At 40.1% G+C, this 27166-nt stretch overlaps 1 protein-coding gene across 1 annotated transcript in view; it reads left to right on the forward strand.

Annotated features, from left to right (window-relative positions):
- The window catches only part of LETM1 (leucine zipper and EF-hand containing transmembrane protein 1), a 44493-nt gene extending 26628 nt beyond the window's left edge, over nt 1–17865 (forward strand). The window contains exons 9-14 of the mRNA XM_020805912.3: nt 1045–1224; nt 2298–2453; nt 3989–4123; nt 4925–5115; nt 6378–6516; nt 14465–17865. Coding sequence (XP_020661571.3) covers nt 1045–1224; nt 2298–2453; nt 3989–4123; nt 4925–5115; nt 6378–6516; nt 14465–14614 — 951 coding nt within the window. The 3' untranslated portion in view covers nt 14615–17865. The remainder of the gene's footprint in view (nt 1–1044; nt 1225–2297; nt 2454–3988; nt 4124–4924; nt 5116–6377; nt 6517–14464) is intronic.
- Nucleotides 17866–27166: the final 9301 nt, after the last annotated feature.

The raw sequence follows: 27166 nt of genomic DNA on the forward strand, positions 1-27166 counted from the left end.
ATATACCTGTGAATTCCAGTTGCTAGGGTAAAATGGTTTTAATTAGACTGGAGAACCCAATAGTTGCTGTTGGACTGGCCCATTGGCTATGTTAGATGGGGCTGTTGGGATTTCGAATCAAAAAACATATGGAAAGTCATCATTTTCTCATATCTAGTCTATTGTCCTACTTGGTGGGCATCCAAGAAACATCTCGTTAGCAGCTGTTGGTAATGAGCGGCCAGATTAGATGTTTGAGTCGTGTTTCTTGACAGAGCATCTCTCTGATTATGAGCATGCTCTTACCTGAGAGCAGAATCACAGACCCTCCCTCTTAGTATTCTCTCCTAGAGAGGGTCAGGGGGTGATGAAAAGGGAGAGAGTGTGTTCAATTATGACCCTCTACCTATGAAAGGCTCTCCTGGTGAGGCAGTCTAATCCACATAATGTAATCTTTTATGTAGCAGTTTAACATGTTTCTCTGCTCCTCATCATAGGTTGGAATGCTCTTAGGCAGTTTTTAAGTATTGACAATCAAAACACTGTTCTTATGTTGGAAATAATAATAATGTGCCTTATCGCCCTCTTTTTCAGGGTTTTCTAGGTAGAGAATACGCAGAGGTGGTTTACCGTTCCCTTCTTCATCATGGGTGGGTGGGTGTGAACTGGTATTGTGCAGCTTGCCCAAGGCCACATAGGCCTGCTCTACTTTCAGGTGACACAGTGGGGAATCGAACTCCAACCTCTGGCTTCTCAGCCAGATACTTGAACCACTGAGTTATCCAGCCAGCTCCCATTTTTATATTGCAGACATGTTTTATTACATACCCTTCATCATATTTATGTATTTGAATTAGATGCCGGCTAGTTTGAGAAAATAAATGAGTAATATATTATGCGAAAGAATGGCATTGGATTAATTAAAATGGATTAATTAGAAATTTCGTGTAACCTAGGATTAGACATGGACTGGTTAATCTCCCAGTGTAGTGCTCCATTTTAGTGCTTATAGCACACGTGTAAATGTTAAAATATTATTGGCATGTTTTTATTTATTTATTTAAGGCCAAAGAAGCTCAGGTGAAAGCAGGAGAAGTGGAAGGAGAAAAAGTTGATAATAAAACTAGACTGGAAGCAACTCTTCAGGAAGAAGAAGCTATTAAGAAAGAAAATCAAGAAAAAGAGTTGGAAAGGCTTTCAGAAGCAGCAGAAAAAGCTAAAGAAACCCTTCAAGAAGCTGAGAGGGTAAGCACTGCAAAAGGCATTGGTATTGGTTGTGTCTTACTTGCGTGTTTTTGTTTTTTCATTTCAGCAATCTTGTCTACATTTTTCCACGTGACAGAACGAACAGGAGCAATGTCATAATGATGGAACAGCTTCTACCTTTCTGTGGTTTTCATTATGGGCATCTTCTAAATGGACAAACCCTGCATGGAAAATTGTAGCAATTAATAATGGATAGTTAAATTGCAAAAGGGGATGGGGCAGTATTCATGTGCTAGGGATTTTTGTTTGTTGGTGCTGCTACTTTTAGTTCTTTTAGACAAATATGCTTATATTGGTGGCATTGTAATGTATTGGATCAGAAGAATTCATGGGCAAAATTCTGTTACACAAATTTACATCAGCATAAACTTGATCCATCACCAGAAATATTTAATTTAAATTAATTGAAAGTTTCCAATCCCTCCCTCTTGCCTTTGAGCTCCGAATGCTTCCTAGGGCTCCCGTTTCATTTGGGGAAGCATTTGGGAGCTTTTGGAACTGTGGGGGAGCCTTTAATAATCAAATATCGGTGGTGGAGTTCCTATCCCAGTGGTGATTTTTCACTGTCAAAAGCCCTCCTTTATCCCAAGATTCCAAAGGCTTCTCTAGGACAAAAGAGAGCCCCAGGGAGCCTTGGAAGCTCAAAGAACGGATAGGAAGTTTTCAGGTCATTTAAATTAAGCATTACTGGTGCTGGATCCAGTTTACACTGGCATAACTTTATGCAAAAAGGATTTTGCCCATTGTTTGGCTTTCTCTCAAAAAATGAGACTATGAAAGAGGAGACAGCTTGACCATTGCCCAAAGGGGTGCTCTGTGTTCCTTCCTAGACAACTTCTCCTGTTTCTTAAAAAGAACTTTTCTATTTTTTTCAGTCACTTTCCAGCAGGGAGAAAAATGTCCAATACAGCAGCCAGAAATTCTTCCTTTCAGTGAGAGCGTGAGATGGAACTGACAGGATTGTGCCTGAAATTTCAGAGATTCAGCTGAGGTTCATACTTTGAAATGTAATAGATTACCGTGGTTTTTTTTTTTTTTTGTCTTGGTTGCAGCAACTGGTGGAACCTACAGTAAATCTTGTTTCTTCAGCTGCACATATGAAGAAAAGCCAAATAGCTGTAGGTACAGAGCAAGAACCAGCAAAGGTGGATTTAACCCAGCATTCTGAGATTCTGAAAGATACGGCACCAATATTGGAAGGCATTAAGGTGAATGGTGGTGCTACCAAAGCACAGTTTCTGCAAAGGACAGTAGAACATATCATGCATACTTTAAGTCTAAATTAGCCATCTTTCACAAAAAACAACAGTCAGAAACTGGCACTTGCAGTGTTGTGTTGTTTGTTTGTTGTTGTTTTGCATTTGGTCATATTGGGAAGGCACCAGTATATTGTACTGACAGCAGGAATCAGCACTCTGTAAACCAACTCAAAAAATAGTGGTGCCTCAAACAAAAAATTATAATTGTGAATCTGGATCAGCACCAAATATGGCATGAATGTAGCAGAAAGACTGCTTTGGCTCTGTGTCAGATTTGGGGATGTTTGGGCAAAGGGTTATCAAGTTATGATTTTTTTTAAAGTAACACTGTTTTACCCTATGCAGAACCAGGCAGCCTTGGGAAAAATTATTAGTTCCAGCCACTTTTTTTGTTTTGAGGGAATTAAGGCATTAATGGCTCTAATTCACACTTTGAAAATAGTGATCTTAAAACAAAATAAACTATGAGTTTATGGACTTCCTTATAAATTTGCAACATTCTAAATGGACTGAAATTTTGAACCTACCTCTCAGAACCCCATCCAATGACTGAATCATTTTAACCTCTTACTGGATAAACTTTTAACTCCTTCCTGTGAAAATATTTTAAAAAGTATTTTTCAAAGTACAGAATAATATTCAAAAGCTGACTTATTTAAACTGAAAATACTGGTGTGTTTTTTTCTTTTTTTTTTCTTTGTGGCTGGGGATGATATCAAAGTACGTTTGCCAAGTTTACTTATAAATTTACCTGGTTTACTATCTAATATGTTTACCTAGTTTACTCATGAGTAGGTTTACCCAGTTTACTCATGAATTTTTGTGTCCTCATGTTCTTTTCTAAATCTTGTTCAGCATGGAAATAATTCTGGCTCACTTGTTATGCTCTCTGATAAATATAGAAAAACTATGTACTGGACTGGTGCATTTGAGACATTCTTCCATGGATCTCTCAAGATAATTGCATATTTTACAGGTAGAACTTAAGTCACTTCTGCTCTGTTTCCCCCAAAAATAAGCCCTAGTTAAGTGAAACCCCGCCCTCCACCATTGTGCAGCAACCAGAAGAAGATGATATGACTAGATGTGAATAAGTGTAGATTTTTGTACATGAAAAAATAGAACATCCCCTGAAAATAAGCCCTAATGTGTTTTTTGGAGAAAAAATTAATATAAGACCCTGTCTCATTTTCGGGGAAACATGGTACTAAGACAAGACATTTAAATCCAAGGTATGATATGCAGGTATCTTGCATACTCATGATGAATGTGTTGAACAATATACTGATTTTAAACTCTGTAAAATTCATTGGAAGACTCCTATATAAGACAGATCCTTATTATTGGAGAGTTTTGGATTTCCCATGGAACTCTATCTACAATTTAGTTTTAAAGGTTATACAGTAAGATGTTGAAAGCTTCTGATGGAATTAAAACGTCGTCTTAACGAGACACTCTCCGTAACAGTTTTCTGTTTGTTCTAGGGTGAAGAAATAACCAAAGAAGAGATTGACTTACTAAGTGATGTCTGTAATAAACTGAAAGACCAAAAGAAATCCCTAACAAAAGAAAAGGAGGAACTGGAGGAACTCAAGGATGATGTGCAGGAATATAGTGAGGTAAGAAGAGTCTGAAGAGTTACATGACATGAATGTTGACCTTTACTGAAAGAAGAAAACTAGTGCTAGCATGAAACATACTACTTTATACAAGAGGAGTTGTCAAGGTCTCTTTTTACTCTCCCTCTGACAGAGAGGAAACAAACGACTGCTATGTAAGTGCCTGTTTCTCAGCTGAGGCCTATCTGTTAACTGCCAGCTTTTGTCTGTATCTTGCTTTTGCCCTGAACATTCTCACAAGCTATTCCTAGCTTACTTCCAGTTTATTACACAGTAAGACACAGATTAGCCAAAGTGCATGCTCACAGTGCATACTTTAGCACCTCCGCTGCCCTTTCTGCCATAGCTTACGTCATTTGTGAGGATCCCTTGAATCCTCCAGAAGCTTTTTAGTAAAAAAAAGCTTACGTCATTTGTGAGGATCCCTTGAATCCTCCAGAAGCGTCTTTGAAAAAAGAAGGAGTAGTAAAAAAGAAGGAGTAGGAGCCTTGTGGCATAGTGGTTAAACAGCTGTCTTGCAGTCAAAACTGTTCATGATCCAGGGTTCTATCCTGGGTAGCTGCCTCAAGGTCGATTCGGCCTTCTATCCTTCCAAGAACTGTAAAATGAGTACCCAGTTTACTGGGGCGGGGGGGGGGGGCAATGTGTAGCCTGCGTAATTAATTTGTAAACCGTCCAGAGAGTGCTTTAAGCTCTATGGGGCGGTATATAAGCAGTACATTTTGCTTTTTACTCTCTTGCTCTGCATTTTTGGATGGCCTGCAAACTTACCTTTATGAAGTATTTCTTTTTAACCCTTAGGATTTGCAAGAGATCAAGGAGTTGTCTAATACTGGACAGGAGGAAATAGTTGAAGAATCAAAAGCAAGCAAGCAACTGGTTAAAAAAGTGAACCGAATGATTGGACAGATTGACAAAATTATTCAAGAGTTAGAGACAGACCAGAAAGTGGTGGATGGACAGAGAGACACTGGTGCTAGGCCTCCCATAGGGTGAGTAACAGAGGAAATGAAATCCTTTTGTAGATATGGTAGATCTGAGAACTTTAGAGTAAAACAAGAAATCAACACTGTATACTTTTTGCATAATAGTCTTGCTGTAAAAGATGCTGAGGGTGTTGAGAGAGGTTGCTCAGCCTTACTTTTTCACTGACAAGCTATTTTTTTCGGAAGAGCAAAGAACAGTTATATACAGTGGTGCCTCACTTGACGAGGATAATTCGTTCCATTCAAATCACTGTTAAGCGAAATCCTCGTCAAGTGAAATTAAAAAACCCATTGAAATGCATTGAAAACCGGTTCAGTGCGTTCCAATGGGCTAAATACCTCAGCATCCAGCGAAGTTCCTCCATAGGGCAGCCATTTTCCGGTGCTTGTAAAGCAGGGGTCTCAAACTGTGGCCCTCCAGATGTTCTTGGACTTCAGCTCCCAGAAATCCTGGCCAGCAGAGGCGGTGGTGAAGGCTTCTGGGAGCTGTAGGCTAAGAACATCTGGCCACAGTTTGAGACCCCTGCTGTAAAGCAAGGAGTCTTGTGGCGCAGTGGTTAAAACGCTGTACTGCAGGTAAAACTGTGCTCATGACCTGGGGTTCAAATCCCAGGTAGCCGGCTCAAGGTTGACTCAGCCTTCCATCCTTCCGAGGTTGGTAAAATGAGTACCCAGCTTGCTGGGGGGGGGGGGGGAGGGCAATGTGTAGCCTGTATAATTAAAATTGTAGCACTTGTAGCGCTATGGGGCGGTATATAAGTCCAATAAACAAACAAACAAACAAATAAATAAATAAATAAATAAATAAGGAGTCCATCCTAAAGCACAGCGGGGAACCATTTTACAGCGGGCGGCCATTTTAGAGCTGCCAATCAGCTGTTTTAAAATCGTCGTCTAGCGAAAAATCGGTTCCCGAAGCAGGGGACCGATCATCGTTAAGCGAATTTTCCCCATAGGAATATTGTTTTGTGCTCGCAAAAACTTCATCGTAAAGCAGTTTCAGCATTTAACGAGGTAATCGTTAAGTGAGGCGCCACTGTACGCAGTTTCACACTGCTGCGTTCTAACTGAGCCATAGTCTTGGGAAGCCAGTCTGAACATGTTGAGTGCTGTCAAAGGTTTTGTTGTAGCGTGTCTTGTTTTCTTTTTCAGTTTCCTCCCAATTTTTTTAACAGAATTCAGCTATGTGTTGAGTGGTAGTTGTAAGATTTTTTTTTCAATGCTTTGTAGCAACTGCTTGCTATATGCAGGTTGTGTTTCCCATTTAGAGAGAATCTCATCAGTATCAATGAGCTTATTAGTGTGATGAAGGAAATTCAGAAGATACCAGAAAGCAAACTGAACAAGCTTGCAGAAGCACTGGATGAAAATAAAGATGGAAAAATAGATATAGATGATGTCATGAAGGTGAGTCTGATGAAGAGCATAATGTAGTTTGTTTTAATATGCAAGCAGTGTACCCTCTAATTTTCAGCCCTACTGGGTGGGTCTCTGCCTCTCTCACGTGACTCCACCCCTGCATGCACACACAACTCTGACCCCCATCGCAACCAGAACCTAACAATTGCTGTATGGAGGAGGAAGACAGCTGTGCAGAGGGTAGCGGAGTCATGCGTGTGTGCGTGTGTATCTTAGCAGGAACCTTGTGTACAAGGCATTTTAATGTTTTTTATTTAAAATATTACTGTTTTATCATTCATTCTAATAATGCTATGATTTTGTAAATCTATTTTTTTCATGCCAGTAATTCACTTGTTTGTTTGTCAACTCTTGTCTTCAAATTTTAATTTAAAAGACTTGGATAGTTAGATGGGTTAATTGTAAAAAGGTCACAAAATGAAATTTGTGGGACCCTCCTGAATAAGGGGGGGCTGTTGGGAATGGGAAGAAGAGAGAGCACAAAGCTTTCTTCCATGAGGTCTGCTAGGTTATCTTAAAACAAGTCCATACAGTGGGGTCTTGACTTAAGAACGGCTTGAGTTAAGAACATTTTGACTTAAGAACCGCTCTCATAGGAAAATATTGACTTGACTTAAGTACTTAGATTTGAGTTAAGAACTGAAAAAAACCCACGTGGGAGGCAGGGGAGGTGCAAAATTTGAACTTTCAGTTAACTGTTGGCCAGTGAAAAGGGTGCCTGTCTGCTTCCTCACTCCTCCCAGCGTTTAGAGAGTGGATTGGGAGACAGTCTTCAGACTGCCTGGTACTGCCTGGACTGTATTTTCCCTGCCTTCCCTGAACCTTTCTTGACCTAAGAAAAAAAGAAACAAAATATCCCCCTCTAGTGGTCGAAGGCGGAATAGCAGCTTCCCATTAGTTTCTATGGATGGAAAAGAGCAGATACGGATCAAATGGTTCTCAATGCATTCCTATGGGAAATGCAGATTTGACCTGAAAACTTTTTGACTTGAGAACCGCTTTCCAATACGGATTAAGTTCTCAGGTCAAGACCCCACTGTACTTTCAGGAAGTGGACACATAATGGTGGTAAATTTCTCAATTTTTCTATCAGAATTTTTATAACAAAAGTGAAATGTCTTCTGTTTCTTTAGGCAAATGCAGCAGTATTTGAGTGGTCTTTTTTCCATGTTCTATAAAGCACCACATACTCTGGCCAAGCTATATAAATGATAATAGTAATAATCAAAAGATGTTCTTATACAAATGTTCACATATTTATAATATGTTTGTGTTTTGTTGCTGCTTACAGTGGGTCTTTTTATTCTTTCATTTTCACACCTTGATTTGGAGACAGATCTTGTGCTGCTTTGTTCAGTAAGCTAGAGTGGGGCTCATCTGAGCTGTTGGTGGTGTAGAATATAGAGCTGGCAACAAATAACAGCATGAGATTTGGAGGTAGAGAAAAGGTGGAGTCCATAGACTAGAATCTTGGATCAGCTTTTTTTCCTTCAGTTTGTATGATTTTATTCATGTGACAATAACTAAGAGTACATAGAGCTTTTCAGTCCATAATCATAATTTGGGCAGAGCTAGGAAAAACCACCCTTGGACTATTAAGTCCCAGTGATCAGCTTTAATTATCTATGGCTGAAACAAACCAAAATATTGTGGTAAGGGGATTTTCAAGGATTATCTAATACTACTTAAATGCACTTTATGCAGGGTGCCTTTAAAACTGTTGTGATATATATATTTGAGCAGCTTAAACTATGAAGGATAAATTGGGTTAATGGGTTTGTCAAAAGGTTCGCCTTTCCCTTCAGGCGGCCCCTCCATATCAGCAGGAAATAATAAAGGTTGAGTCTTTATAACTTTAACAACAGAACTTTTATTGCTTCTTTCACCCTCCAGCACGTTTCTTAACGGTTCCAACGGTTTACAACTTGGCAACAAAGCCTCATCAACATGTTCCAAACATTGAACATAGTCCCAAGGGGTTAACGGCGATGGGCCCCATAGGGTTTCTTGTAGCCCCAGTGAGGGGGTGGGGGACTCCTCTTGGCACAGATTGTCCCACAGCATTTGTGCCTGATCAACCCCCTCTCATCCGGACCTTCTTCAAACTCTTCCCTCCTCCCACCTTGTTCTTGCCGCTCTTCTCCTTTCCACGGGGCTACGGTCACTTTCCATTCATGGGTTGGTATAGGCGCAGGTGAGTACTGGTGAGGTGCGGGATCAGGCAAAAGTCCGCCCACGCGTAGGTTTGGGAAGTCTCTCAATAAACCCTGGGTACGAACTTTCTCAAATGCCTGTCTTTTCTCATCTTTCTTTTTCCTCTCATATTCCTCTACCACTGCACTAAACCACACAACACCCTCTCTCTCCTTCTCCTTGCCTCCAACTGTCACTTCTGGCTCCTCCCACTCCCCTTCAGCCAAGCACACTTCCACCTTTACCTCCCCCTCTCTCTCTGTTAACCCTTTCCTCTCTTCTTTATTACTTTCACTGCTATCCAGCTGTTCTTTCTTTCTATCCTCTTTTTCCTCTGTCTTCTCTGCGGACGGCACACTCTCTCTCTCTACACCTTCACACGCCCCCCCGGAGGAGTGGGCCGTCCGCTCTTCATCACCGCGCATACTTCCTTCTCCCTGTCGCGAAAAATAATCAGCGTTAGCATGGTTGACCCCTTTTTTATATTTCACCTGAAATGCATATGGTTGTAAACTCAAGTAACATCGTGTCAAGCGTGGGTTGGCATCTTTCATTCTATTTAACCATTGAAGGGGTGCATGATCAGTTACTAATGTAAAAGGCGCTCCCAACAAATAATATTTCAACGTCAAAATAGCCCATTTCACTGCTAAAGCTTCTTTTTCAATAGTTGCATATTTTTGTTCCCGAGGGCTCAACTTTTTGCTGAGATACATAATTGGGTACTCTATTCCAGATTTTTCTTGAGCCAACACCGCCCCGATACCTCTGTCTGACGCATCTGTCTGTACTATGAAAGGGAGAGAAAAATCAGGGGCATATCTCTTAGGTAACTCATTCAAAATAAATTTTAACCTATCAAAAGCCTCTTGTTCTAACTTACCCCATTTAATATACCTGTTCACTTTCTTTTTGGTGAGGTCAGTTAGTGGGGCCGCAATACCAGAAAAGTTAGGTACGAATTGGCGGTAATACCCAGCCAATCCCAAAAATTGTTGTACTTCTTTCTTCGTTCTGGGAACATGCCAATCAGATAGCTTGTCAATTTTTTCTTCTGAGGGGCATATCTTCCCTTTACTTACAACATGACCTAAGAATTTCACCTTCTCTTGGGCAACCTTACACTTGGAGGGATTCACCGTTAATCCTGCCTTTTTGAGTTCTTCCAATACTCGTCTAATGTGCAGTATATGTTCTTCCCAGCTCTTACTAAAAATAAGTATATCATCAATATAGGCTCCCGCAAACGTGCTAACCGGTTCCAGAACTCTATCCATTAAGCGTTGGAATGTGGCCCCTGCTCCATGTAACCCAAATGGCATTTTTATAAATTGGTACAACCCCTTTGGGGTGACAAATGCTGTTTTTTCTTTATCTTCAGCCCTCACAGGAATTTGCCAATAACCCTTCGTAAGATCTAGCGAACTGAGGTATCTAGCGCCCCCTAGCTTTTCTAATAAGTCTTCAATGCGTGGCATTGGATATGCATCAAATTTTGATACCTCATTGAGTTTTCTAAAGTCAATACATAATCTTATTTTCCCATCGGGTTTTGGGACTACTACTGGATAACTTCTCCATGGACTATTCGAGGGTTCAATTATTCCTAATTTTAACATTTCATCCACTTCTTTGTTGATAACATCTTTTAGGTGGAAGGGCCAATTTCGACTTCCGCTACGGGCCACCATTCCTTCTCTGGTATTAATACGATGTTCTGTCATCCGGGTATGTCCCGGTTTGGTGGAAAAGACATCTTGGAACTCTTTCTCTATCTCTTTTATTTGTGCTTTCTGTACTTCATCTAAACTTTCCCCCAAAGGAATCTCCATTCGTTCCTCTTGATACAGGGATGATTCTGGCCCTAAGTCCTCTTCCATACTTTCACCCCACAAAGCTTCTCTCTCATGCCATTCATTCAATAGATTGACATGGTAAATACCTGTCTTCTTCTTCTTATCAGGTGTTTTTATCTCATAATCTACCTTACCTACTTGCCTGATGACTTCATAAGGTCCTTGCCACCGTGCAAACAATTTAGCATTGTCAGCAGGTAATAATAGTAAGACCTTCTGACCTGCTACAAACGACCTTGGAGACAATTTTGTATCATATCTTTTCTTTTGCCCGGCTTGAGCTTGTTCTAAATTACCTTTAGCCATTTCTGCTACTTTCTTTAAGTGATCCCTCATTTCTAAAACATGCTGTACCGTCATCTGGGAATTATCTGTTCCGCTTTCCCATTTTTCCTTAATTAGATCTAAAATCCCTCGAGGGTTCCAACCATACATCATTTCGAATGGTGAGAATCCCGTGGAAGCTTGTGGCACTTCTCTGATTGCGAACATGAGTGGTGCCACCAGTAGGTGCCACTTTCGGGGTTTGTCTATCACTAATTTACGTAACATGCCTTTTAACGTTTTGTTAAATCGTTCCACTAATCCATTTGTTTGAGGATGATAGACTGAAGCATGAATTGGTTCTACATCTAAAAGTTTCCACATTTCTTTCAACGTTAAACTCATGAAATTGCTTCCCTGATCTGTTAATATTTCTTTGGGAAACCCTAACCTAGTGAAAACCTGCATTAATTCTCTTGCTATTATTTTAGCACTTGTGGATCTCAATGGTATTGCCTCTGGATATCTTGTTGCATAATCAATTAATACCAAGATATGGGTGTGTCCGCCCGCTGATTTCGTTAGGGGTCCTACAATGTCAACTCCTATTCTGTCGAATGGGCGGTCTATCAGAGGCATTGGCATTAACGGCGCACCTGGTCTGGGTTTAGTTTGAGTCATTTGACATTCCTTACACGTTTTACAAAATTGTTGTATATCACTATTGCACGCTGGCCACCAGAATCTTTGAGTTATGCGAGCACTCATTTTATCGACAGCTAAATGGCCAGCAGTGGGTATATCATGAGCAATTCTTAATATATCTTTTCTCCATTTCATGGGCACCACTAACTGTTTTTCCCCTTCTTGGTTTACTCGATATAATAAGCCTTCCTCTATCTCAAATCCTGTATTCCCAGGCATGACGGATCCTGTAGGTTGGGCTTCATCTAATATTTTTTGCAAGGTCGGGTCGTCTTGTTGCCATAGTCTCATTTGATCCCGTGAGCCCCTTTTTAAAAAGTCAGTTTCAATTTCATTAATGTCGCAATCTCCGGCTAGCCCTTCTTTACTCTTAAGCAATTCACTCGCCCCCTCCCAATCGCGTCCCAACAGCATCTCTCTCGAAAGCCCCGGCACAATTCCCACTTTCATTCTTCTACACTCTTTACCGATTTGTACGTCTACCCAAGTAGTCGCGTATTTTTTTGAATCTCCATGTATACACCTTACAGTTAAATCATCTGGTATAACCACTCCCTCCAGCTGTCGAACCAATGTCTTGCTACACCCCGTATCAATCAATGCCCTCTTTTCGTGTCCGTTTACAGTAGCCATCACTTCCCAACCCTCTTGTTCTGATCCCAATATCTTAATTCGTTCGTCGTTCTGTCCTACCCAAGAACAGTCCAGTCCGGGACATTGCCTCTTCACGTGGCCGATGCGGCCGCAATCGAAACACACGGGTTTACCGTCCTTCCCTTCTTTCAGCCCGGTGCCCGGTTCAAACAGCCTTTGGTCGTATGTGATAGGGCGCGTTGGTTTAGGGCGCATCGGTTCGAAATGCTGAGGTCTTCCCCTGCCGATAACCGAAAATGAGGACGGACCGCGTGGCGCGTGGCTGCTCCCGGTCGCCATCTTGTCTTGCGGGCGTGTCTTCTCAAAAGTAGTTCCGGCGTATTCTTTCGCTCCTTCCTCAGCCGCGCAATAATTCTCAATCAGGCAAACTGCTTCCTCTAACCGCTTTGGTCTGTTTCTTTGCACCCAACTGCGCATGTTCACCGATAGCGTAGATATTAAATGTTCCATAACAAACATTTCTATTATTTCGTCTTTCGTTTTTTCTTCTGGTTTTAGCCATCTAATAACATTAGCTTTCATACGCTGGCTTACAGGGCGCGGATGCATCCCCGTTTTGAACTTGAGCTCTCGGAACTTTTTGCGATATGCTTCCTCTGTCAAATTTAAAGTTTGTAAAATGGCGCCTTTGACTATTTCATACTGAGTTGCTTCTTGTGTAGATAACGTATCTACTACTTCTTGTAATACTCCGGTTAAGCAGGGTATTAAAATTAATGTCCATTGCTCTTTCGGCCACCCAGCTGCGGTTGCTACTCTTTCAAAGGTATGCAGATAAGCTTCTGGGTCATCTGAGGCACTCATCTTCTGCATCCGTATTGGTGTGGGACTGGCTACCCATGGGTTTTTCACCTCTTTCTGTTCGCTTTTGGCTTTATCTTCTCCTACATTTAATTGTACCAACTGACGTGTTAATAACGTTTGCTGCTCCGCTAAATTTTCGATCAATTTCGCTTGGCGTTGAACGGTTTGCCTCAACTCTTTTATCTCTTCGTTTCCTGCCATAGGGGCCGCCCCACGTTGGGCGCCACTGTCAAAAGGTTCGCCTTTCCCTTCAGGCGGCCCCTCCATATCAGCAGGAAATAATAAAGGTTGAGTCTTTATAACTTTAACAACAGAACTTTTATTGCTTCTTTCACCCTCCAGCACGTTTCTTAACGGTTCCAACGGTTTACAACTTGGCAACAAAGCCTCATCAACATGTTCCAAACATTGAACATAGTCCCAAGGGGTTAACGGCGATGGGCCCCATAGGGTTTCTTGTAGCCCCAGTGAGGGGGTGGGGGACTCCTCTTGGCACAGATTGTCCCACAGCATTTGTGCCTGATCAACCCCCTCTCATCCGGACCTTCTTCAAACTCTTCCCTCCTCCCACCTTGTTCTTGCCGCTCTTCTCCTTTCCACGGGGCTACGGTCACTTTCCATTCATGGGTTGGTATAGGCGCAGGTGAGTACTGGTGAGGTGCGGGATCAGGCAAAAGTCCGCCCACGCGTAGGTTTGGGAAGTCTCTCAATAAACCCTGGGTACGAACTTTCTCAAATGCCTGTCTTTTCTCATCTTTCTTTTTCCTCTCATATTCCTCTACCACTGCACTAAACCACACAACACCCTCTCTCTCCTTCTCCTTGCCTCCAACTGTCACTTCTGGCTCCTCCCACTCCCCTTCAGCCAAGCACACTTCCACCTTTACCTCCCCCTCTCTCTCTGTTAACCCTTTCCTCTCTTCTTTATTACTTTCACTGCTATCCAGCTGTTCTTTCTTTCTATCCTCTTTTTCCTCTGTCTTCTCTGCGGACGGCACACTCTCTCTCTCTACACCTTCACAGGGTTTCATGCTGCTGTGGATAGATTTGATTAATGAAGTAAAGATTTAGGATGTACAACTCTTAGTACATAGATTGGAGGCAGCCTGCTTCTCTACTACATTAATTGTAATATAAATCACATTTTGTTCAATCCCACTGTTTCATTATCTGTTATGTGCCACCAAGATACTTCTGAATTATGACAACTGAATGAATGACCTCCAAAATTTCCTAGCAGCATTTACTCCTGGGAAAAATACTTCTGCTTGTTTAGCCTTTCTTAGTAAATATATAACAAATCATTATGAAACTGGGGGACTGGAGGACATTCTAAATCAGTTGTTTGCTGAGGCATACGTTTTCTAGTTTCCTTCTTAGTTATGAATTTCAAAATATTTATGAATAGATTAAATAACTACTGTTTGCCATGAATATAACTTATTTTTACATTTGTGTAGGTGATAGAATTGATTGACAAAGAAGATATTGATATTTCTACTAATCAAGTAGCAGAGATTGTGGCACTCTTACAAAAGGAGGAAAAATTGGAAGAAAAAGAGAAGATTAAAGAAAAGGCTGAGAAGGAAGTTCTAGAAGTAAAGAACTAATCTTCAGTCTGATTTTTTGGGCTAATTAAAATAGAACATCTTATATACCTTACCCACCATCTTATGAGATGAGAAACACCAGTGAATTGTTGACAAGTCAGAAATATTCTTGGATCAAACATGGGGATCTTATCATTCCATGATAATGAGGACAGTTTGGGTGTTTTAAGAATTTATTCAATCTATGGAATCACGTGCACTCTTTTGTACCATTATTTAATGTACTTTCATCACCTGATTATAATGCAGTTTAGGAATATACTGTACTTCCATTGAGGAAGGTGTCAGCAGTTTCCTTTCAAACAATACAAACTGTACATGAACTTTTATTTTTCTTTATTTGGCAAAGAAGTAAAAATCTGTATACCAAAGTTCCAGTTAGAGGTGTAATGTCTAAGAGATTTCTAAAATCTCATGTAAAAGTATCAGTCAGGGTTTAAAAAAAGCTTATGCAAAAGATCATATATGTGTTCTGAAAGTCTGTAGTTGCCTTGGAATATAAGGTACACATCCATGTGTCGTGATCATATTTTTTAAAAATACAGATCTTTCCCCAGCATTTTCATGATTGTCTTTTACAAATTCTCAGTGGTCAAGAATACACCTACAAAAAGGCATAAAAGGGAATGAAGCATCACCCAACCCCATCAGTTTCTTGTTCTTCTTCACTTCTTTCCACTCTTCTGCACTCTCATGTGTGTCTCCCCTCTCCTCCCAGTTTATTCTATCATTGACAGGAAACCTGTATAAGGGTTTCCTGTCAAAACACTTATTTCAAAAGCCTCAATAGAAATAGCAGTCCCAGCAGTTGCTGCTATTGTTGGTCCTTTGTTCGTCACCTGTAAGGAGGCCATGCAGAATTTGCAGTTAGAGTGATGTGCTCTATAAACAGTATGGGATGGGGTTGGATGTGCAAATTCCACTAGAATTAGACTCATTGAATCAGCGGGGATTTGGCAAGTCCTCTGCAGGTTTTGTTGATTCATATGTACCTACTCTAATCACTCCACTAAAGCAATTTACAACTGGAATAGGCCCATTTGAATCAATGACACTTATGCAGGAGTTGATTTGCCAAATCTCCACTGATTCAATAGGTCAAACTCTAGTGCAGTTTACTAAGCTACGTCAAGATTTAAGCCATGGTCTATAATTCCATGGTTTTCATCTTCGTAGATGAGAATCTGCTAAATCAGTAAACAGAGAGACCATATAAAGCTTAACTCTTTGTTGCCTTTTGAACTATAAGGTTAGTGAATCTCTGATGAAAATAGTAAGTAGAATGCTTTTGTTTTTCATTTAACCTTTTTTGTTAACTTTTTATAGCAGGTAACTATGCTTGTTGTTAACACAGTTCTTGATAACCAACTTGTTAAAATGTATATTTCCAGTGAAAATAAGGGTACTTCCAAATTTATTTCTCAGAAAGCAAAACAATGAAAAACTCCAGACTAGTAAGTTTACCTTTCATGTCTTCTACTACTGAACTGCAGTGCCACCACTAATAGACAATGTCAGGCTGTTTTGATGGAATTAAATCTTTTTGTCCATGCATACCCTAGGTTTGTGGGATCCTTAGGTCCTGAAGAAGTCTTTTAGAGCTCTAGAAAAGGCAAGGGAGCTCTAATGCCACCTCTGGTCCCAGCAACAAGACAGGACAAATGGCAGCGATTTTGGAGCATTAAAGAATTCTCTTCCCCCAATTCATCAGCTCCCAAAGGGTTCTCTAGAACAAAAGGAACATTTAGGTGGGGAGCAGGAAGCTTCTAATTCTCCTGAAACAGCTGCAATATTGGCATCATCATACTTGTGCAGCATAACATGCACAACAGAAATCTAGCTGGTAATTTTCCCTTTTCAGAAGTGTAAGAAAATTAGATGGCTTTACCATGTTTCATTATGATAGAACGATATGCTAAATTTGGAGAAGTTTTTAGATCAGGTTCTTTATTTGCAGCTATATGTTGTGGGCAACTACTCAGTTAATTAACTGTGTGAACTAATGGGGAAAGTTTATAAGCAGATATGTTGGGAATGTGCAAAGGATGAACTTTTATATTTTTTTTCCATAGTACTAGGTTTGTGATACAAAAAGGGCAGAGGCAGAACCATGTTTCAATTAATTTAGTATTAGGTTTTTATGAGATCCGTGGAATCCATACATTATTAAACATTTTTAAAACTGCTAAAAATTTTCCTCCTGAAGAAGGAAATGGATTAAGATTTATTTCTAAGCACATAATTATGACCTAAGTTCTTTTTTTGGTCCCTGTGACTCCCATTTGTGAATCTGCTGTGCAGAACATTTTGGAGCCATGTAGAGTTGAGCTAATTATAGAGCATTCCCTCTACAACCACTTTGAAAACATGCAATAATAACTAGAAGCCAACATGGATTTATCACAAAGAAATCCTGCCAGACTAATCTTACCTCCTTTTTTAAAGTAGGTAACCACCCTGGTTAATATGGTGGGAATGTAGTGGACATAAAATACCTTGACTTCAGCAAAGCTTTTTACAAAGAACTCTGTTATATTCTGATTGGCAAGCTAACTAATTGTGGGCTGGATAGAATAACTGTAAGGTGGATCCACAGCTGGTTATAGAGAGTGTTTATCCCCCCCCCCCCCAGACTGGGAGGAGGTAACAAGTGGGGTACCTCAGGTCTTAGTCCTGGAACAGGTGCTCTTCAACATTTGTATTAAAAATTTGAATGAGAGTTCAGAGAATGCTTGTGACATTTATGGATGACAAACTTTGGTGGAATAGGTAAAACCCTGGAAGACAGAAGCAAAATTTAAATAGAACTGGATAGTTTTGAGCACTGGGCTGAAATAAACAGAATGAAATTTAGCAGGGATAAGTGCAAAGTTCGACACCTGGAAAAAGAAACCAGATGCACAGTTGCAAGATGAAGGATGCTTGACTCAGGAATACTATTTGTGAGAATTACCTTGGAAGTAGATAATTGTTGATCACGAATATGAGCCAACAATGCGATGCAGCTGCAAAAAAAGAAAAGAAAGGAAAGGCAAGTACTGTTTTAGGATGCATTAACAGAAGTATAGTACTGTATCCAAATCACATAAAGCACTAGTTCCCCTCTATTTCGCATGGGTTAGGCCTCATCTTGAGTATTGTGTCCAGTTTGGGACACCACACAATTTAAGAGTACGGCAAAAAGGATTATCAGGGGACTTGAAATCAAACCCTATGAATCCCATACCCTATCCCAAGTTATTAAAAATAAATATTTTTTTTTTAAAAGAAAGACTGAAAGAACTGGGCATGTTTAGTTTGAGAAGACTTACGGGAAGTATAATACTGCTCTTCGTATCCTTGAAAAGTTATCACAGAGGATCTGTTCTCATTCATTCCATAGTGCAAGATATATAATAATGGGTTCAAGTTACAGGAACCCAGATTTTGTTTGAATATCAGTAAAAACGTCCTGAGTGTTGAGAGCAGTATGACAGCAGAACCAACTGTACTGGAATATTTTGAGTGTTGCAACACTGGTCATGTTCAAAAGAAAGTTAGACATCCATTTGTCAGATATACTTTAATTTGGATTCCTGCATTGAGCAGAGTGTTGGACCTAATGGTCTTATAGACATCTTCCAACGCCATTATTCTATGATTCTATGTCTAAGTGGGTTAAATCAGTTACTTGCGCTGTTGTCCCATTGAAATTAATGAAATTTCATTTAATTGTGTCATTACTTTCAAGTAAGGTAAAGTTGATTCAGTTAATCCAATGAAAATCTGCTGTTCAAAGACCAAGTTCTTCAACTCAGGCTACCAAAAGATGTGGCTCTGAGAACTAGAAAAGAGATTAATCTTTCTTGTCTCAGTGGACTGCATGTTAAAATGAGTAAACTCATTCCAAGCCTCGAAATTCCCATTTTTTCTCAGAGAAGTTCATACATAATGTCCAGGTGTCATCTTCTGTGTCTTCACATCAGATTGGTACACTGTAAAAAGCCTTTTTGGTGACTCTTCAAGTTGATTCCCTTATTACTTTTTTGTGGTGCGGTTAGCTCTTTGGTCAGGTCAGAAGGGTTTGTGTTTGGTCCTTTGAAATAATTTGAAGGCTGAGGCCGCATTTCTAAATGTTACAAGAGAGTGTATACTTATCACAAAATGTGCAGAGAACTGGCCCTAAGGAAGTGCCAGCTTGGTCTTCCTTTCTAATGTGGACTGGTTTTCAGCATTTCTGCCTTCAGGGAACCTGTTCCTAAAATAACTGATCGATCAAGGATTGCAGCATCTATCTTGTGAGAATTACCTTGGAAGTAGATAATTGTAGATCACGAATATGAGCCAACAATGCGATGCAGCTGCAAAAAAAGACCCTAACTCTATTGCCTTTATTGTAGTCCTGCACATAATGGTGTCCCATTGAGGGCTCTGGAACGTGCCCGTTATCTATTGCAGGAGAAGGCCATTAGCAGTGGGCAGGTTGTCTTACCAGCGGAGTCTCTGTGTCTGTCCATGAGAAACATTTATTTTAAAGCTTCAGTATTGGCAAGGGAATATACATTTCACATGTCATATGTATATTCTAGTGGAGGTAAAGATCACATTATGCTGGTGTTACTTAGAAGTATATTGCACTCCATTCAGTGATTGCAGGGACCCCCCCCCTCCTCTCGATATCCTTAGAAAGACTGTGCTGATGTCTATAAGCCACAGCCTGTAATTGAGATAGTTTGTTTTCAACGAAGTGCTATTCAGGAAATGAATGTATATTGACAAATAGGTTGGCAAGGCACCATGCTAACAAAAAAACATCACAGGAAACTTAGACATTTAAATTTCACCTGACTGTGAGACAGGATCATGTTTCTTTTTCCTAAAACAATATTTTATCTGTAATGGAAAACAACATTTCTTCCAGTGTTGTGCATGATATGTATTTATTTAAATGTAAATATGCTATACATAGTCATGTTTCAATGTCTGTAGAATTCTTTTTAACATTTTAAGTTTAAATTCTTACCTAAAACTCCAAATTGTTAAATAAAACAAATTTATTCCACATACTTTTAAATTTTAAAATATTTATGAACAAGGACTTGTTTATTAAAAAAATATGATGATACTACTTCATCTGAATGTACACCAAAAGCAAACTGGTAAATGCTCTTTTTTTGGTCTTTTGTATACAATTGGATTTACTTTATTTTATTTCTTCCATCTTATTAAATTTATCATTGCTTTAAAAAGTTTCCTTCCTGCATTCTGAACCACTCAGATACTGACCCGTGAGCACAAGCGTACATAGTTTTGTGTAACTGTTTTTTTTTTCATCTTTAGGATGAACTGCATTGAACTTTGGAAGGGCACTATGTAATGGTTTGAATGACTAAGTTAAAAAATTAATCACATATATTTAAATATGTGGTGTTCTTGAGCAAGGCCAATCCCACAGAAGCAAAAGCGCCTCTTTCAGGGTAGTTTCTCTCTTAATATATAACATTTTTCTTTAAAGACATAATTCCAGTTCTGTAACTTTACTGTTAGTTAGATGTGTAAGTCATCACCTCCTCAAAATATAAAGATCTTCTTGGACCAAGTTATCTTGGTAATTCTTAGTAACTTTTTTACTAAGTTTCATGGGTTGTACCTACAGCATTTAGGCTAACAGAGAAGACACGGCTGTCTTTCTGAGATGGGGTGATGGGCCAAGCATATGCTAGGCAATAGCTTATGATCAACTTTCAAATTTTTAAAAAAGTATTTCTTGTGTTTTGAAATCTTACATAAAACTGCATGTTGAAGTAGTTGTGCTGTAACTTGCAGAATCCATGGAAACGAAGCCATATGGCAGCTGAAACCGAAAGAACAAAGAGAAGATGCAAAGCTAGCTGCCACACTGTATGTTTAAGCCTTCTCCCTTGAGAGGCTGGCTTCTCCTCACATTTTTAGGGATGCCTTTTGCAACAGTGAGCTATTTCTTCCTGCAGAGAAGTGCTGTGTGCAGTTCTATAATGTTGGGTTCTGAATTGCATGGGAACTCTTCATGGAAAGGCTAGCGGCCTAAGGAGTGAAGCTGTATATGCAGCCGTTTCTATACATGTGTTGCTTAGGTTCATAGTAATTGTGTTAAAGTGCAATATGGTGCTTATTAATTTCTAGATAAAACATCTCTAGATTATAATTCAGAATATTCCAGCCAACCTAAAATAAAAAATAGTAAAAGCCCCCATAGCAAAATGGGAAACTTAAAGCTTGGAAAAATTTAAAACGTGTTTTATTGCCTGATGCCCAAAGACACTTATGTAGGAACCAGGTAAGCTTCCTAGGAAGGTGAGCCATTGCAGTTGAAAAAAGGTCTTCCCTCCTTTAATCACCCAACTTAGATAGGAGGAACACATCAGTGTGTGAGAAGACATTTCCTCATATATCCAGATTCCACTATTTTAACAAAAGCGCTGATACTTTCATGTGCTCTCCTGTCATCTATAGGGAAAAAGCAGTAGTAGTAGTAGTTAAATAAATACATTTCTTGGTGAGATATGCCTTTTCTCATGGTCACTAATAATGGTTACTAAGAATATTACTGGTTCCATCAAAGGTACCACGAGACATTTTTATAGTGCATCTTAAGTTTTCAAATAAGCTTATGTATTCTTAGTCATTTCAGTTTGTTACTCAATTAGCACAGCTGGTGGTGAAGGCTTCTGGGAATTGCAGTCCAAGAACTCTGGGTTGCCCAAGTTAGGGAACTATTGGTCTTCTAGATCAGGACTCTTGATCTGGCTTCTATGACAGTTTATTGGATTTATTTATTTGATTTGTATGCCTCCCATCTGGCAGCCAAGGCCACTCCGGGCAGTGTACAACAAATAACAAAAATACAGCAGTAACAAAATAGCAAATCAAAAATCATAAAGTGAAGTGAAGATAAAATTATAATATGATAAATACAATTAAAGCATAGAAGTTATATTATTGGACACTACTGTATCAGTACAGTTTGTTCAGGGAAGGCCTGTCTAAATAGCCAGGTTTTTAGTAGCTTTTTGAATGTGCCCAGAGAAGGGCCCAGGTGGACTTTGGGCAGAAGAGAATTCCCTTATTGTGGCGATACCACTGAGAAGGCCTTATTTCTAGTGGTTGTTTTCTGGGCCTCTCTCGGGATCAGAACTCTCAACCACCCTGCCTGGGGTGATCTTATAGGGCGGGCAAATCTAACTGGAAGGAGGTGCTCAGCCAGATAGCGAGGTCCACAACCGTTTAAGGCCTTATAGGTTAGTACCATCACCTTGAAACTGGTATGGAAGTTAACAGGTAGCCAGTGTAAGGCAGCCAGGGTGGGGGAGATATGGTGGCATTTTCTAACACCACTCAGAAGTCTACCTGCCACATACTGGACCTGTTGCAGTCTCCATAGCAATCCCAACGGCAGCCCCACGTAGAAGGCATTACAGTAGTCTAATCTTGAGATTACCAGCACATGGACCAGCATGGTGAGGGACCTAGTGTCAAGGTAGGGACGTAGCTGGGCAATCTGCTTTAGGTGGAAACAAGCGGATCAGACTACAGGCGTTATCTGAGATGTCATTGAGCCAAAAGCACACATTGAGCCCATTGGGTCCAAAAGCACACTCAAGCTACGAACCTCATCCTTCATGGAAAGAGTGCCCCCCCCCCAAAAAAAAGATAGGGAGGCATCCAGACCACAGACACTAGGGGCTCCCGCTCACAGGATTTCCGTGTTGTCCAGGTTCAGCCTCTGTTGTTCCTCATCCATTCCAGCACAGCATCCAGGCAGTGCTCAAGGGATGGGACGGCATGTACTGCAGAAGAGTGAAAGGAGAGATAGAACTGAGTGTCATCTGCGTATTGGTGACACAGAGCTCCAGAACTGGAAAACTTGGATATCATTCTCACATTGGTAGAGACAGAAGAAATATGACAACAGCAACAGTTTTGAAAGCCAGCCATATCAAATGTTTTTGAGGGTCACAGACACACAGATACAAATGTGTGTGTGTGTGTGTGTGTGTGTGTGCGCACATGCATGTGTGTGCACATGCGAGCGCACACACACACAAAGAAATAATAATAGTTGTTCTCTGACCCAGTAAGCTGCACTGTAATTTTTCCCAGAAATCAACAAACTGGGACAAATGCCTTATCTTCACTAGATGGCGCTCCAGAACAGTAAAGTTAGTTGATTTTTAAATATATACAGTATTTCTTATGTTTGACATGTAAAATGAATGGAAATCAAACTTACAACCACATAATGGGTGTCTGTGGGAGGGAGGGAATGTGTGCCCCCTCCCCATCCCAGATGTATTTATTGTTTTAATGCAGAAGGGAAGAGACAGACTCTGTTGTAGTGGGGCACACTTTCCCTGTGATTTCTGTTAACACACCACACTGGAAGCCTTCCTACAGATACCCATGCATCACATAGAGTATTGCAAAGCAACTTAGAGTGACCATCTGCCCAACTCCTGATATTGAACCTTCAGAGCAATGGTTGGTGTCATTGATATCCTTGTTCTTTCGTCCCAGCCTGTGTCAGGAGCCACCTTTTCTAGAATAGTGAGCTGAAACAATGAGCAGTTCACAGGGTTGAGGAGACCTTGGCTGAAATTTACCAGGACTCAAACTTGCTTTGATGTGCAGCATGGCTCATTTGATCTCAGAGAGAATATAGGTCACTGCTGACTTCATTCCTTTTTTTTTAGTTTTTTAGAAAAACATAATAGTGACTATTTGAAAAATAGCAATTATAGAAACTTCATTTTAAGCAGGTGGACAATCACTTTGATCCAGAAGAAGCACAGCACCACAAAGACATTCACTCACTGCTACCGTGTTTCCCCAAAAATAAGATAGGGTCTTATATTAATTTTTGCTCCCAAAAACACATTAGGGCTTATTATCAAGGGGTGTTTTATTTTTTTCATGTAGAGCAATATTTATTTAAATACAGTCATGTCATCTTCTGGATGCTGCACAACGGTGGAGGGCGGGATTTCACTTAACTGGGACTTATTAACGTCGCTATCCGGATTCGTCGCTATGCGGGGGGGGGAGCCTCATAGGAATGTATTAAACTCACCGGTAAGCGAAGATTCCCCCATCCGGCCGCCATTTTTGCTGCCCGGTAAGCGAGGGCAGGGTGCGAAAACGCTGCGGGCAGCCATTTTGCTGATCCAGCGGCCATTTTGGAACCGCCGATCAGCTGTTTGTCATTAAACAGTCCGTTCATTAAGCGAGGCACCACTGTATTATGATCATCTTGAAAAATCATACTAGGGCTTATTTTCAGGTTAGGTCTTAATTTTGGGAAAACAGTATGTGTACACACGGAGGCGGGGGCAGGGAATGGAGTAACTCAAAGTGAGTGAGTTCAGTGATAAAGAGGAGCAAGATGTTATATGGGACAAGCAAAGTTTAGAGGAACATGAGCAGATTAACACTGCATATCTCTACTGAAAGATAAAATGTGCAAAGTCACCGGTGTTGTATAAGTGGGTGGCATGTAACAACAAACATCTGTGAAACATCAGTCTGTGTAGGTCTGTAATCTCCATGTGTGGGTTTTATGACCTCGGTAAAAGCATTGATCTATTTAATCTCACAGGAATCAAACTGCTAGATGTTTTGCTTTCAGTCTTTGATGAATCACATGCACAAAGCAGGTATTCCACAATGCACCTCAGGCAATAAATGGTTTGCAGGGTTGTTCACAGGCTTTTGGGAGACAATGTATTCAGCTATGCATTGTATTAGGCGTTCTCTCCAACACCGGCTACCGCAGGTTTTTGTATGTGTTTTGTGTTTACACAAAAATCATCTTTCTCCTGCAGGTGGTGCTCACAGGCTAGCACATGTTCAAAGAGTTCTGTTGAATGGGAGAGAATGTTCTACCAAGCTTGCAGAGGTTTAATATTCCTAACCAATCAAGATCGACTTTATCAGGTGGTTGAGTTTGTTTATCATCATACATCTTTGTCCTTGCCCTTTGGGACATAGAACTTTTCTCTTTCATGATAGCACCATTGTACTAGCAGCCATTTTTAGTATTGTAATTTTAGCTTACTTTTTCATCATATTTTAATAGTAAATGTTCACACTGTATTAAATCATGCAGTGTGTGTCAGAGAAAGAGTGTGCAATGTTGAATCAGTCAGATTCTGCAAAGACGTAGAAGTCTCTGCTCAGACCATTGTGTAGTTGAAGCCTCTTTCTCAGGATTTGATATGTGCCTGAGCACCCAGTGCTGAGCAACCTAGATTGCATGCCATGCTTGTTTATGCTCCACTCGTATATTTGTAAATACAGCAAATGTTGATACAGACCTCTTTCGATCTCTAACCTTCTCACCGAAAGGAAGCCAAAGCTAGTTTTGCTGCCCTTGGTACTTTGTAACATTCTGGAAAGGGATATGGCAACACTTTTGTCTGTGTGGTTTCTTAGTAGGATTATAGGTTTGGGAGGCAGTAATATCTGTGATGGGAGATGTGTCTCAATTGCATCTCATAATAGGGTTCCCAGTGATGGAGTGTTCATAACTACTGAGAGATTAATCTGAGCTTACCTTATCTTCTCTCTCATTCCTTGTGTGTTAGTGGTCACAATGGAGGCCTGACTACAAAGGTTCCCTCTCACTAAGAATTTAGAATGATTTTCTTTGCATAAAACAGTGAACCCAGAAGTATGTTGCAATATAATTACAATGGTGATCAAGTAATTTGAGCGACAGATGATTTGAATAAATCTAGCCTCCTCCCTCTTGGAATTGTGTAATCATGGATCACCAGGGTAATGTTTACCTCTCATGATTCTTATGTTTCAGACTATATATCAGAAACTGATATATGGTGTTTTCTATTTAGATACAGCACAGAACAGAGGATCAGTTCAGATCTAAATGCTCTATGATTTTTACTTATTCTAGTGGTATGGAAGAAAACCAGAAAAAAAAAAATCGAGAATATTCCTGCTTCTACCATGTGATTTTTCTCACTAGATTCCACATAGCTCAATGAATCGGTCATGCAACACACTCAAGTATGAACAAGTCCTTCTGTTTAAACTAGAAGTGGCATTTGGCTTTATAGAGATAAAAATCTAACAGAAATGGACTCTCAAAGTATGCTTATGCTGTTCTAGAGATTTTTTTAAAAAAGCACTCTATTCTATAAAACAGTTAATTGATAAGCTCCTATGCCCAGCCTGATGAAGATCTTGCTGTTATGTGCCATCAAATTGCCTCCAATTTATGTTGACCCTACGAATGAACCATGTCCTATCTTCAACCGCCCTGCTCAGCTCTTGCAAACTCAACCCTGTGGTTTTCTTTAGGAAGTCAATACATCTCATATTTATTCTTCCTCTTTCCTGCTGCCTTCAACTTTCTCAGCACTTTTTTCCCAGAGAACCTTGCCTTCTCATAATATGCCCAAAGTAGGATGCCTCATTTTCAACATTTTTGCCTCTAGACGTAGTTCAGGCTTGATTTGATCTAGGATGGCTGAATCAAGGTATACAAAATCTCTATCTCAATTTCTTCATTATTAATGTTAAAGTTGTGTAGATCTTCTGTAGCCATGATTTTCGGCTTCTTAATGTTCCATTGCGGTCCTGCTTTGGCACTTTCTTCTTTCACTTTCACGAAGTGTCATAATGTTCATATGTCACAGTTAGAGTGGAGCATTTTAATCAATGGAATTTACAGAGTTCTTACTAAGTCTTCATTGGTGGGCCTACTCTATTGCGATGTACTATACTGAGCAACAGGATTTCAGCCTACATGTTCTGTTCATAGGTCCCAAAAGTATTAATATTGCCGTTACTTGTACTTTTGTTCTGCATCATTGCCTCATCTCAGTAAATGCTGGATGTTCAAAATATAGCACATCTCATTTTGATGGGCCTCTGTAAAAACAGTTATTTGCGTTAGAATGGTTGATGCTAGATACAAAATCAGTTTAAAAAACTGTTTATATTGGCTTAAGCAATAGATCACAATTATAAGACATGTATGAGTGTAAAATATTTTTACAGTGCTTTGCTAGTGAATGTATTTACTTAAATGCCTTATCATGTATGTCTTCATATGTTTGTGTGTATGTGTGATAGTTTCCACTGAAATGTAAGCAGCCCTAGGATGGAACGCCTTGTTGGCTTATCAGGGCAAATTGTCTGTAGGTAGCCATTTGTAGTTTGTTTAAATACCAGTTGGGGAAGTGTTTGGTTGGAGAAGTTTCAGGGTTATTGTTTTTCAGCTAGTAAGAAATGAGCCTATGTCCTCTGGCTATTTTCCCTCACCACCTTTCTTAAAGCATTGTGGCAAGGTAAGGTACTAAGCAGTGACCTATCATGAAATTATTGTTTCGCTTTTGTTGCCTCAAGCTACAAAACCTGGACACTGGAAAGCTTGCTTCTAGATGTATGAAACAAAACTGGGCCAGCTGGGGCTTTCTCTCTCTCATTGGCTGTATATGGTCATTAAGTTACCTAAGTGTGGCACTCATTTTGAAATGTGGCTGTGATATTGCCACTGGGCACAAAAACACCAGC

The sequence above is a fragment of the Pogona vitticeps genome, chromosome 3, assembly GCF_051106095.1.
Source record: "Pogona vitticeps strain Pit_001003342236 chromosome 3, PviZW2.1, whole genome shotgun sequence".
Classification (NCBI taxonomy): Eukaryota; Metazoa; Chordata; class Lepidosauria; order Squamata; family Agamidae; genus Pogona; species Pogona vitticeps.